The 13,909-nt window shown below is 52.2% G+C and overlaps 1 protein-coding gene across 1 annotated transcript in view; it reads right to left on the bottom strand.

The window, feature by feature from the left end:
- Positions 1 to 208: 208 nt before the first annotated feature.
- The window catches only part of Col5a1 (collagen type V alpha 1 chain), a 148,011-nt gene continuing 134,310 nt past the window's right edge, over positions 209 to 13,909 (bottom strand). The window contains 4 exon segments of the mRNA XM_051166957.1: positions 209 to 1,091; positions 5,693 to 5,926; positions 9,399 to 9,467; positions 13,569 to 13,681. Of these exon segments, the coding sequence (XP_051022914.1) occupies positions 945 to 1,091; positions 5,693 to 5,926; positions 9,399 to 9,467; positions 13,569 to 13,681 (563 nt within the window). The 3' untranslated portion in view covers positions 209 to 944.

Below are 13,909 nucleotides of genomic sequence, written 5' to 3'. Positions count from 1 at the left end.
AAGGAACATGGAAAAAGAAGCAATCAGAATTAATTTAAGCCTATGTTTTTTTTTTTTTATCTGAGTGCATGTAGAAAAGGCAGGCTATCAAATGCCTTTCTTTTTCCCTCCCCATAAAAATTATCCAGAGCTAATCAAAAAGAAAAAAATATATATAATTAAGAATCTGGAAAGGGGCCCAGGCACCTGCAGTGGCAATGCAGCGTCCTGCTGACTGGGCAAATTTCCAATGTATTGCACGTTCTTGGGGCGGGGTGAGGAGATGCCCTCTGCTGAGAGCCTGATTGCAAGGCCGAGCAGGTGCCTTGTCCCAGTTGCCCACTGTCTCCATGGGCCTGAGGTTGGGTTTCCATGCAAGACTGAAAGCCAGGCACACTCAACATTTATAACAATACAATACAAATATTTACTTAAAATTCTCACAAAAACATAAGCACCTTTAATCCATCGGAAAGGCACGTGTGGAATGACATTTGGCCTCTGAGTGGATGTGTTGAGGGTTGTTTTAAAAAAAAAAAAAAAGGAGGCTTTGGCGACCTTTACAAGACCACCTCAGAACATCTTTGAAGATCAGGGGAATATATATCTTCATGTTCAATTTTTAAAAGTGATTTCCAAATACTGCTCCACCCACCCCACCCTTGGCCAATGGTCCATTAACACCTTTGATGAACCTATCCAGAGAGCTGGGGACCAGATCCTACAGGGAGGCAAGAGGCTGTGGTGTGGCTAGGTCATGTGATTCAGCTCCGTGGGGACACGGCTCTTTCCCTTTGTTCTCTCTGGGCGTGGGGTCCAACGCCAAGGGGTACCCGAGGCGCAGGTGAGTCGGGCAGGTGGGGGTGAGAAATGTTCACTGTCCAGGATGGGCCGTGCACAGGACACCCACAGGTGGGGTGCTGAGGTCACGAGGTTGCTCTGGAGACCAATGGGCTCAGCAGCTCCTAGCCCAGGAAGCAAGCTGGCCCCACTTCAAATCCAAATTTCTGTAAGGCTTCACCAAAGTCGTTGAACATGATGTCCACAATGGGAACTTGCTCTACTTTGGGCGTGTCGATCTCCAGCACAGTCTTCTGATAGCCTTTCTTGGTCTAGGAAGGGGGAAGAAGTGGACGCAGTTAAAGCTGGCAGTCTAGCCTTGGCCCAGGTCTCCCTCTACCCCAAGGCTCCATCAACTCCTGAGCCAGGAAGACAGCAGAGCAGCAAGTCTGAGGAACCACGGCCAGGCAGAGAAGTGATGGGACTCCTGTAAGACTTCACACAGAGAGGCAGGTGGAGCTCTGCAGTGGTGCCAGGCCCCTCCACAGGTGTGGCCAGGCAAGGGAACCTTCCGTACTACCTGCTCCATAGTGCACTGGGTAAACTGAGACACAGGAGGGTCACAATGGTGCAGTCTGAGCAGCCTGTTGGATAGATAGGTCAGTGCCCCTCCTGTGCTCAGACCAGCACTCTTGAGCAGAGGGGACAGGGTTCTCCTAGGAAAAGCAGGCTGGGCTTCAGCCAGGAGAGGGAGTTGCCAACAGAGACATCTCTTTCAGCCAGAATATAGGGAGGAAGACACTACTTCTGTCCCCCAAAGCCAAGCAAGTGTAACTTGAGGTGTCAGGAACACTTGTCACAGAGGACAGTCTGGTTCTGCTATTCTGCCAATGCCCTTCAATGGTTCCTGACATCCATCTTTCCTCCAGGAGTCTTGTGCTACATACTGGCCCATGTCCTGAGCCAGGACGTCCACACCCATGGATGTAGACTGAACTCACAGGAGACTATGTCTGGCCTGGGAATGGTCTCCTCTACCGCCTGTCCCCTGGTTGACTTCATGAGGAGAAAGTGGGTGGGCAGCAAGTACCCCAGATGTAACTATGGATGCAATGTCAGGGGTGCAGCCCAGCAGAGGGTCTCCTAGTGACCCCATGTCAGTCTTGAAACTCCCATGTTCGATGCCCAGCTGTGGGGCTTTACTCTCCCTCAGTGTAGACTGGATGTGTACCCAAAATCTAAATAGGAACCCCATTGCTCCAGGTGATGGTGGGACATGGGTCTTAGGAAGATGATGGGGCCATGAGGATGGACCCCTCATGTGTGGGTTTCCTCCCCTTATGAAGGGACCCCAGAAAGACCCACCCTCCATCTCTTCCTTGTGGTAACACTGCAAAGGTGTCTGTGTATAACCCGGGGTGATGGTCCCAACCTTGAACTTTCTGAATGCAGAACTGTGAGCAGTTCCTGCTGTTTATAAAGCCACTTCAGCAACAGTCATTGGTGATTTTGGACAAATCAGCCCAAGCCACCCTGAGCCACAGCTGGAGGCTAAGCCATTGGTAGGTTTCCCACCTCAGGCCTGAGTGCACTGGGAAATTTCTTCGTTTACAACTGTTAAGCTTTGCGGGCTAACTTGTTACATATAACAAATAACACAGCCTGCCACTTGATGTCTCCATCTGGAATGTGGGTGGCTTGCTGATAGTGCAGGGGTGACTGGGGAGGTGGGCAGTACCTTTTCTAGCTGGCGTCTAGTGCCCTGCCTTCACTGTTTCTCACCTTCCACGTGCCCCAGACCACACCTGCCCACAGCTGCCCTGATTGGGTACCTCTGGCCTGTGCTCAGAGCCAGGGTAGGGACAGCCAGTGCTTCAGAAGCATTTGATCACTGCACACTCTGCCCATTGGATTGACTTGGGGTGGAATCTGCATTTTATTCAATGGGAGTCTTGGAGAATTTTGTCACTTGTAGTTTTCTGGCTGCCCCTGAGAAACACTGAGAAACACCAGGAGTCTGGCACAGATACTGCCTGCCTTGAACATGGTTGCATTGAGGGATACCTATAACTGATCTTGCCAGGCAGGTCATAAGGGGACTGACCAAAGGCATAGCCACACCTATCCATTTCCATGGTCATTTCTTGAAACTTACCACACAAAGTATCTGAGGAGCTAGAGATGGCTCAGTGGTTAAGGTGTTTGCCATGCAAGCATGAACACTGAAGTTTGAATCCTCAGAAGTATGTGTGAATGCTGCATGGGTGTGATAGCCCTCCTGTAATTCCATCTTTGGATAACAGAGATAGGGGATCCCAGAGCAAGCTAGCTTGAGAGTCAAGTCATATCAGTGAGCTCTGGGTTTGTTTAAGGCACCCTGTCCCAATGACTAACACAGATGATTCCCAACAGACTCCAATGTTGGATCTACACACACACACACACACACACACACACACACACACACACACACATATTATGTGCCATACATGAAAAAAGCATATACACAAATATGTACATTGTATGCATAAAAAATAAAATGGAAAAAAAAGGTTGGGACAATGGCCCATGCCTTTCATTCCAGCACTCTGGAGACAGAAGCAGGTGGATCTCTATGAGTTCAAGGCCAGCCTGGTCTACAGAATGAATTCCAGGACAGCCAACGCTACACAGAGAAACCCTGTCTCAGAAAAGAATCTGGGCAGCTTCGGGGGCTGGACTTACATACTGGTGCAGTTAGCTGTGGGGTAGCTGAGACCCTCCTAGCCAGGCTAAGGAGGTAGAGCTGGTCCCCTGTCATCTAGGCGGTTACCTTGGGCTCTGCTCCCAGGCCCATCAGCCTGCCCCTTTCCGGGCCCCAGAAGGCAGTATAGTCTTGGAGAGCTATGTGAGGTCAGTGACGAGGTCTCAACTTTTGTACACCTACAAATCCTGAGCCCAAACATCTTCCTTTTATGGTACCTGCATCGAAAGGGTCTCTCCCTCCCATCCCCGGGACTACCATGGAGCTGGCAGGCGATTCCACATGGATTTGTGGGGCCCCGCTGCTCCAGTTATCAGAGTGCTCAGAGAGGGACGTATTTAAAGAAGACATAAATAACCATTGCCAGCTAGCAACGCCCCCCCAGGGGCACACAAAGCCGCACAAACAGTGGAATTGATGTGGAATGGCTCTCGGCCCCTCCACAGCCCGCTGCACCCCGCCCCTGGCCGCTCAGCAACCCGTCAATCAGGCTACCCAGCCACACGATACCAGTGTTGGGATTCCAATTTCAGCGGCTGTGATTACACAATGAATCAAGCTGGCCTCCCAGGGCTGAGCAGGCTTTGGCACCACTGCCTGCACATAGAGGGCAGAAGCAGTCCTGAAGGAGCACTGCCACTGAGCAAGAAGACTGTGACAGTCCAGATCATGGCTGAACGCGGGGCGTGGGGGGTGGGGGGGGAACGGGGTGGAGTTGAGGGCAGAAAGCAGGTTGGCCTTGCTGCATGCTGTTCTCCTTGGACTGACTGCCTTGCACCTCCACAATTCTGCCAGTCTGGCCCTCTCCCTGAACGTGCCCTACACCCCCCTACCCCACCACCACCACCCCAGTACACAGAGCCAATTTTTTCCATCAGTGAATTATTCTGTTCTGAGCTATTATTTCCTCTACCTTTTCCAAGACGGGATCTTGGATCTTTTCAGAAGTAAAAGCAAAAGGGAGCTGCTTCTCCCTCTCCAGCCCCGTGTGCTTCTGTCCTATATCTCAATTTTGTGCCCAGAGATGCGGAGGATGCCACAGCTCAGAACGACGGTTGGTACTGTGACTAGAATAGCCCTCCCCATGGCCAATGTGGGCTGCAGTCGGGACAACTCCCACCTCAACTACCATATTCTCTCAGGGTCTGCCTGGCCCTGGAGGTGTGCTTAGAGCTCCCCAGTACGCTTGGATCCTCCCTCAGATGCCCAGATGTGTGAGTAACAAGTTCTTGTCATGCCAGCATGCAGGCCAGAGTTTGATCCCCAGAACCCACTGGGCTGGAGAGACGGCTTAGTAGATGAGGGCACTTGCTGTCCTCACAGAGGACCTGGAATCAGTCTCAAGCACCCACATGGTGGCTCACAGCCGTCCATGGTTCCCGTTCCAGGGGATTCAGTGCTTTCCTCTGGCCTCCGTGGGCACCAGGTTTGCATGTGGTCTATAGTAATACATGTGAGCAAAGCACTAACATACATAAAATAAAAATGAAATAAATCCTTAACATAAAAGCTTGGAGGAGCTGGAGAGATGGCTCAGTGGTTAATAGCACTCTCTGCTCTTCCAGAAGACCCGAGTTCAATTCCCAGCACCCACATGGTGGCTCATGACCATCTATAATGAGATCTGATACCCTCTTCCATCATATATGCAAATGGAACACTCATGTATATAAATAAATAAAAATTTTTAAAGCTTGGAATGGTGGTGCATGCTGGCAACCTTGGTGCTTAGGGGGTGGGGAGCCTACCAGATTCCTGGAGTTACCTCAAGTTTACTGGCTAGCCAGCTTAGCAACTTATTTGGCAACTTAAGGCCAGTGAGACACTTTGCTGTTCTACAGGAATAGCCCCCACTTGTCCCGTCCATATGTAACACACACACACTCATACATACAAGCGCACAGGCACAAATACAGGCACATGCATACACACACACACACACACACACACACACACACACACACACACACACACACGGCGATCACACCCAGCCCAGAAAAGAGCTACTTAAGTGGGAGTGGTCTCTATGCTCCAACCCAGACCTACCAGGCCAGCTATACTCTGATATGGCCAGGCTGGGGCATATTTGGCCCTCCATGCATCCCCAACACACAGCCCAGAGAATGGCACACAGAACATCCTCCACAGATTTGCACTAGCGAGCAGTGCACCCAAAGGGGTCATACTCACAGCACAGCCGTCCACTAGAGCACGGATGTAGGGGTTGTTATCGTAAGACATTTCCTCATCGTTGGAGCCCAAGAACCGGATAGCTTTGTCGTAGCTGCCTGTGGCGGCATCCTGCCAGGCCACCGACTGGTAGCAGTTGTAGGTAATGTTCTGGTGGGCAGAGGCACTCAGCAGCCGCAGGAAGGTCATTTGTACCACGCCCACAGGGTTGCCTTCAGCATCCACGTAGGAGAGCTGGGGGTGGGCACAGCATAGGGAATCAGCAGGGTGGACACAGCAATGGTCACGGAGTTTCCCACATCCACAGGGCCTCACCCAAGCCCGTCTTCCCGAGGCTGCTGCCTAGAAGCTTCTGTCATCCTTGCCCCTAAGCACACAGGATCTCCTGGGAGCTCCAGGAACACGAGCCAAGGGAAACACATCTTGTGTTCTTCAGAGTCTAAATGTCTGCTTAGCATCCTCCCTTCAGCAGCCCTACCTCTCCAGATACAGTGCCTGCACTGCTTCCTCCAGGAAGCCTGCCTAGGTCACATTTTCCTGCACTTGACCCTCTTTTCTGCCTCTAGCTCCCAGGCCACTTCCGAGGAGCCAGTCGCCTCCTCCCTTCTCACGGGATCTGCCTGACTTGCTGCACTGAACAAAAATATGTTCCATTAAGACCTTCTCTCTGGTCCATGGATCATAGAAGGCACCACACTCCCATCCCATCGATGAGTCAGGATGCTGGGAACAAGAGGCAAGGCCCGAGTCCCTGGAGCAGATGCATGGCAATAAGGCCTTGGAAGTAGAAGAGGCTCCTGGCACCTGCTGGCCATGCCTTTCCCTGCCTTTCCTGGGAGTTCTTGAGTGTTCTATCTGACCTTGAGCCTTGACAGAAGCTCTCCTCTTTGCTAGATCCATGCCCAGAGGCAGGAGATGCTGCAACTGTCAGCTTTGGTCACAGCTCTGTCCCTGCTCTTCACTGTTCCTCGAATACAGCCCTGAGGCTGTGTGTATCAGCCTCCCTCTGCACCAGCTCAGGGTCTGTGTCCCACCTGTCACCTTCCTTGAACCATGTATGCCACAAGCTTAGCCTGTTGTCCCTGCCACTGTGCTAAGCAAAGGAAGGCAGCATGGGCTCTTCTGGACAGATGGAAGGTCGCCTACTTAGTGGTCAGCATGCCCAAGGTGCCAGCTTGGGAATCAAGAGCTAGAATGGCCAAGAGACACTGGGGAAATGGCAGAGCATGATAGACTAGCCTAAGTAGGATCTGAGCTGTGTGGGAACTGGAGTGACCAGGTGTACCCCGAAGGTGCAAGGGCATCCAATTCTAAGGCAGCCAACACACTATCCACTGCCAAGCAAGTAATGCATGGTCTGGAAGCAGGACCCACACTGGAAGGCCCGCTCTCCACAAGAAGCTGGGACAGTGTCAGGGAAAGAAAATGCCACTCTGTAAGTGGCGTCCACGGTGTCCTCAGGATCTCAAGCCATTCTGCTCCACTAGTTGCAGGCCCGCATGGACGCCTGAGAGGAGAGTCCCACTGTCTACAGCTTCTTTGCAAACAGAACTTTCTGAGTCATCGGTATTATCAAGGGTGCAAAACTCAGCTGGGACAAAGCACTGCCTCCCGGCACCTGGATGTGACTGAAGTCCTCTCTCCAGACAAGGACTAGCAGGGCTCAGCTGGGCATCAAGGAAAGAGGCTGGCAAAACTCTGCTCCAAGCAACAGCTGCTCCAACACTGTTCTGTGTTGGCCATCCCAAAGGGCATGTGGTCAGTGAAGGAATGCTGGGGCAGTACTGGCTCTGGCACATGGTGACCAAGAAGACATGGCAACTTCAGAACCCACATTTTCAACAGTAACAGGAGGAAAGAATGGGATGGTGGAGCCAGGCCCAGGACCTTGTTCCTTCTCACCATGGTTGTGGAATACCCTGGGGTTCCCCAAGTTATGTCAAGCAAACTCCACTCCCTTGGAGATGGCTTGAGAAAACCCACAGTCAGACTCTGCAGAGGGGAGAAAATGCATACCAACCGGCAATCCAGGCATCTGATGCTCCTGGGAGGACACGTGACTGACTTGAGAAAGGGCATACATGCCACAGCAGAGGCAGAGGTGGCACCACAGAAGGACCAGAAGCCCTAGTACCGTCCTAGGTTGGAGTCTTCAAGTGGCCCTGCCCTAGGGGATTGGTTCCCCGCAGCCTCAGCGTGAGGGGCCATCTTAGGCATCTTATATGGAGATTTGATCCCCTAGGTTACTATGGTTCTTACTAGGAGCTGGGAACCAGCAGTGGAGCCCGAAGGAAGGCTGGTTTGCCTTGGATGGTCCTTGCGCCTCTGTCGCTGGTAACTGACTCAGGATAAAGGTGGGAGGTGGCAGCCTAGACATGGGTATTTTATGACCATTTGCTCCTTTAAGAAGGATAGTGACTGGGGCAGGCGCCCCCTCTGGGGAACCTGGACTACACCAAGTGGAAGCCATTTGGGAAGAGGGGAGAAGCCAGGTCAAGTTGAGGCAGACAGGACCCCAAGGGATCTCAGCCCTGGGCAGTTTCACTCCCATGACAGCTCCTTTTTTGCCTGATCCTCCTCGGATCTCCTGTCACTGCTCACTGGGCCTTCTTCCCCACAGGTCCTTCTGTGTGCCAGCGGCTCTCCTCTGACGAGAGCAACAGAAGCAGAGAGGAAACAATGCCAGGCAGAGAAGAGAAGGGGAAGAGAGGGCCTCAGGGCTGAAGCCTAAAGAGCATGGCCCGCAGAGGTGAGCTCCTCGGAACCCTGACCGAGAGCCAGGCATGCCTCCAGGCTGAGGGCTGACAGAGAGGTCGGGGCAGGATGGTCCTGGAAGCCACACACACTGTGCTCACTAGAGGGGCAGAGGCTGGTGCAGCGCTGAGGGGCAGTGGAAGCCCCATGGAGTCTGTGTGAGCAAGGACCTGTAGGATGAGGCCCCACTAGATTGATGAGTCAAAAGACGGTGTGGACTCTCCTCGGGACCTGGACCCTGAAGCCTAGCAGGGCTTCGCAAAGTTTTGAGCTGACTTCAGTTAAGGCCCACAGTGTGTGGGGAAACATTCCATTCTGAGGGGGGTGAGCCCTGCTCTCACAGCAATGGATCTAAACAAGTTCCTGGGCCTCCGTGCTGGTCACAAGGGCCTTTGGGTTGATGTTTTAAGATCTTTTCACCTCTGAGATGGATTGTGTTGAGATACACCTCCCGTAAGTTAAACCCAGACTAATACAGCCATGTGGGGTGCAGCTGTAAACTGCAAGGTCAGCAATATCCAGAGCCCAGGAAGAGGGTGTGAATGTCAGGGGCCTGGACGAACCTTTAATAAACCAACTTCCCTGCATGCCCACGGGCTTAGGAAGGGCCACCTACTCTCTGCTCATCTCTGACCTGTGGTTTGCCAGCCAGCTTGCATCACCCATAGGCAGCAGGTGGCTTTAACGGAGAGTTCTCACCTCCTGCTGTGAAGGCCCTGAATCTCAGTGGGAAGCTACCCACCTACTTCCGGCACAGAAGGAAGGAACTCTGGTCTAGGTGAAAGAGGAGGCAAGAAGAAGAGATGCCATACCCATCCGGGCCTTGCTGTCAGGCGTGTGGAGCATTCTGGCCTAGAGGGCAGCAGCAGGTGTGGCCCCAGCTGCCATTAGTGCCATGCAGCGCCAAGAGCCAGGCGGAGCCGCAAGCAGGCTTCGCAAGGCGGCCACTTACCAGGGAACCCCGCTTGTACTGACTATACCAGGTGGAAGGCTGCTCTTTGGGCCAGCGGGCCATTTTACTCTGCAAGATAGGAGATGGCGGGTTTAAAGTGACAACCGCAAAGGACGTGGGGTCACCTTACCAGTTTCCCACGCTTGAATTCACTGAACCAGGAACCTGGGTTTTCTTTGGGCCAAGAAGTGATTCTGGCCTACACATCAGTCATGGATGGCGGGGAGGAAGAGAAACAGAAAATGAAAGGGTTACTTCTGTCCCCATAGACAGACTTTCCCAGTTCTCCCAGCCCCTTTGTCCTGCCAAGATGCCCATGCCTCCTCCCCTAAGAGCTGACATGGAATGACAACAGCTCTGTAGGGTGTCCAGGTCATGCCAGAACTGCAGGCCTACCAGCCTATGTGTGCCAGGGCATCAAGTGACTGCCGAAAGGTAATAGTAGGGCAGTAAATAACAAGGGAAAGCTGCAGCCAGTACGACTGCTGGCTTAGCGATGTATGGACATCTCAGCACACTCTCATTTTGAGAGGCAATGGCTCAGGCTCTCCAGTTGTCACTTGGCACTGCAGCAACCTGGACAGAGCCACTGTGCATGTGGGGCATCAGTGTGTATATACGGATAGTATGTGTGTATATGTGCACAAGTGTACCTGTGTGGTGCTGTAGTGGCCCAGAATTAAGAGAGGGTCAAGGAAAGTTTCAACCCCAGATATGTCACATTTGCTCCTTCCCCTCTCCCAACCTGGCACTAGAAAGTTAGTTGCCCTACTGTGAACCCCAATAAGAATTTACTACCCTGACAGGTATCGGGCCTTACTCCTTGTTTGATCTTATAAAGCTCCCCAATCATAGGCCCTAAGTAAGCAGATGAAGTATCTTCCAACACCCCTGTTCTGGCCAATTGTCCATGACCACACAAACCTTGCCCCAGAGACCCAGCCCACCTCCCCTAGGAAAAATAAATATCCCCACCCCCCGAATAAACTGAACCAGTTTTCCAAAGCTGTTCCCAGGTGTGTGTGTGTTCCTTACCCAATCACTCTCTGTCGACCAAGGCCCTGCATTGTACCCAGCCACCCTGGCAAAGCTTTCCTCCCTCCCTCCAGGCGGGTGCACAGGCTGGCTATCAAGAGGAGACACGGATGCGGAGTGACATATATGCGTAATGAGTACGCATAAGGTACGTGGATGTGGCATGTGTCAAGTATGCACCCGTATGGGAAGCTCCCTCTATGCTGGCTGCAGGTCATGGAAAACTCAGGCTGAGACTGAGCTGGACACTTCCTCCCTTCTGGTTGACTTCCTTAGCGTCAGGAGGTACCAAGTAGGCTGCTGGGGGAGAATTGTCCCCAACAGTCCTGTTTAGTCATGGGTCCTGTGTGCTATGCTTCCAATAAGCCAGGCAAGATGTACACACGGGTGCCAATGTGGTACCACTTCCATGGTGTAGCCAGCTGCTCTTCAATAGGTGTAAGGCACACTCCACAGAAGGGAGCTAACATCGGGAACTGTAAACTGGGGGAGAGTTACATCATGGCTAGGGAGTTGACAGGCTCCAGTGGAAAGGCTGCTGCTATTTACTGCTGTTAATGGATGTGATGTACCTATCAAATTGCCTTCTAATCGTTGGTGTTTAGGCCTGTACAGTATTGCTGCTTTCTCAGTTGGTCACAGGAAGAAGTTAGTTTATATTAGTTAATTGATTTTCCACAACAGGAGATGTGGAAACAATATTAGAAGAAAGGGCGAAGTGTTGTGTGGTTATAGCCTCAAAGTGGAAACATCTTTTCTTAGAGCTAAGCTTACTAAGGCTCAGAGAGTACACACAACTCACAAGTCTCAGGAACTTGCTCAGACTTACAGTATACACAAGGCACCTTAAAAGGCTTTAAAAGCAGTGGGAAGAAGAGGTCCTCTGACCAGCCAAACTGCCTGCCAGTCACAAAACTCCAATGATGCAGCTTTTGTGAATTGTAAGCCTGTTGGGCTGGTCTTTTCAGTGAGACAGCTGCCTTTGAATCAGCCAAGTCCCTGTAAATAACCCCAATCAACTCATATCTTCACTCAGATAGACCTAGGTGAAATCATTTTATGCTCCTTGCACTATTGTCAGTGCCCTAATATGAGGTGGAAAGATTTTTCTTGGTGTCTCCCCAAAAAACATCATACAATAGAGGTGTGTGTGTGTGTGTGTGTGTGTGTGTGTGTGTGTGTGTGTGTGTGTGTGTTGTGTATGTGTTGAGGTCTTCACTGGGAACTTTTACATTAGGTAATCTACCATGACAAGGGAACAAAGGCTGTCCCCAAAGCCTCCCGAAGAGCTAAAGGAGCACGCTTCATCATGGAGCTTGCCTCTCTACCTCCCTTAGGGAGTCTCACTTCGGGTCTGTGTCTATGGAAGCCAAGGCTGCAGATATGCAAGACTGGCTGACAGAAGGGGCTCAGAGATTCTGCGGGCTGAAGGAGTGGGTGTCTGAGCCTCTGTAGGATGAGGGTGGGGGTTGATGTCTCTGGGCTGACTCACTGTCAGTGTAGAAAAAGGGGAGTTCTCAGGACATCCTGGGCTGACCAGACACAGGAGAGACCCATGTTTCAGACCTGAGCCCAATGGTTAAGTGCGGAAAGAGTCAGAGATAAGAGACATTGTTGATTGTCTCCTTTGAGCTGACTGACTGCTGGGGAAATGAGGTGTCCTGTCTGCCTGACCCCCAGAATCCTGACTTTTCCCTGTGGTTTTCAGATGTCAATCAAGGCCACACTCCAACTGAGTAGGAGCAGTTCCTCCGAAGTTAGGGACAGAGAACACAGGCTTCGACTCAGACTTCTGCTCAAAGCTGCTCCAGGCTCTGGAGCTCTGTGTCTCGGGGCCTCTGGCAGAGGATCTCTTCATCCTGGCCAGTCGTCTCTGACCCAGCCCATAGTCCATACATGTGGGAGAAGCAAAGGACCAGAACTCAGGGTCTGTCTAGATGCCATCTGACACAGTCCCAGACATAGGCTGGCTACCAGAGGCTGGCTGTAGAGGGCAGAGCATCAAGAGGGGTGAGAAAGGTCTCTTAGCTCAGTTCCATCCCTAGCTCTGGCCAGATGTAGGGATACAACAAGACCTCTTCAAAGCCCTGGCTTATCCTGAAGCCCAGGATCTCAGAATTCAGGAAGGCTGGAGGGACAGCAGAAGACTATGAATCTCTTATTCCTGCCCTGCCCCTGCTGCCACCAACAGGGTGCGACCCGAGGGCATACGGGCACTTACCACATTTATGGTGTGTCTTAGAGAGAGGATGGAAGCCTCAGGGAGCCCTTATGCTCTCTCCAGCAGACACTCACTTCCCAGATACTAGGGTCACTAGGCAGCTGTGATGTGAAATATACACACCCACACCCACCCCACCCCACCCCACACACACACCTGCTGTGGTCTCCCAAAAATGGCACGGGACAACTCTGAGCCATCCCAGGTCAGATGGAGGGACACTGAGGCTGGAATCATGGTCATTCTCTCAGACACAGAGAAGGCCTTCTTCTTGCCTGCCTGTCCTGTAGGCTCTGCCACAGATTCCCTGGCACAGTTTACACACCTATCACACACACACACACACACACACACACACACACACACACACACACACAAATTCCTACCTACATGAGTGAGCTCTGGAAAGGCAACAGGGGTGACTGCATCCCTCACAATATCTCTTGAGTCAGAACCCGGCAGATCCTCACACAGACCCCTGTCTGGCACCTGAGAGGCCTGGCACAGGTTCCACAAAAATAAGCTGGCATTCCCAGTTTAGGCACCCAGCAGCTTCCTTCCAGGTGTCTTGGGCTCTTTATCACACTTGCCCCAAAGGCCTTCCAGAGTTTTAGGTTGGGCTGGATGGTGATGCTGCTGACCCCAGTGATGGCTGCTTCTGCCAGGATAATCCTACTGTGGATGACTGGAGGAACACACAACACACTCAGAGCAGTCGCCTCAAGGGAACCGAGATTGCACCTGCCACTGCACACCCGAAATACCTCACCCTGAGACAGCTCAAGAGTGACTTCCAGGAGAAGTCTCTTGGTTCCGAAACTGACTGGCCTCTGACTTTCAGCCTTAAGGCTGTACACACATAAATACTGACACCCTAGTCCAAGTGGAGGCAGGCAGCTGGTGGAGGTACTCACCCCCTCGGACTTCTTGTCAGGGAAGACGCACGTCGACCCTCCGGCTGTGAAATTGCAGTACACTTTGAAGGAGTCCCTGGAGCACCCTTGGTTGGGATCGACCCAGTATTCACCTGGATTTCAGAGACAGAGAGGCCGATTCATGAGAAAGGCTCCCTGGGCAGGTGCAGGAGCCACTGCAACATTTCAGTCTAGCTGGGAAACGCACAGCCAGGGCCACAAAGCCACCGACACAGCCTTCCCTGCTCATCTCACAGCACTGTCCTTTTCCTGTGGGGAGCATAAAGACCAGTGGACGGCCCTGTTCACAAGAACACAGCCAGAGCGTGGAGCGTGGCGTG

Source organism: Acomys russatus, chromosome 24 (genome assembly GCF_903995435.1).
Source record: "Acomys russatus chromosome 24, mAcoRus1.1, whole genome shotgun sequence".
NCBI lineage: Eukaryota > Metazoa > Chordata > Mammalia > Rodentia > Muridae > Acomys > Acomys russatus.
The sequence above is the reverse complement of the archived record's forward strand: the minus strand, read 5'-3'. Positions and strand labels throughout refer to the sequence as shown.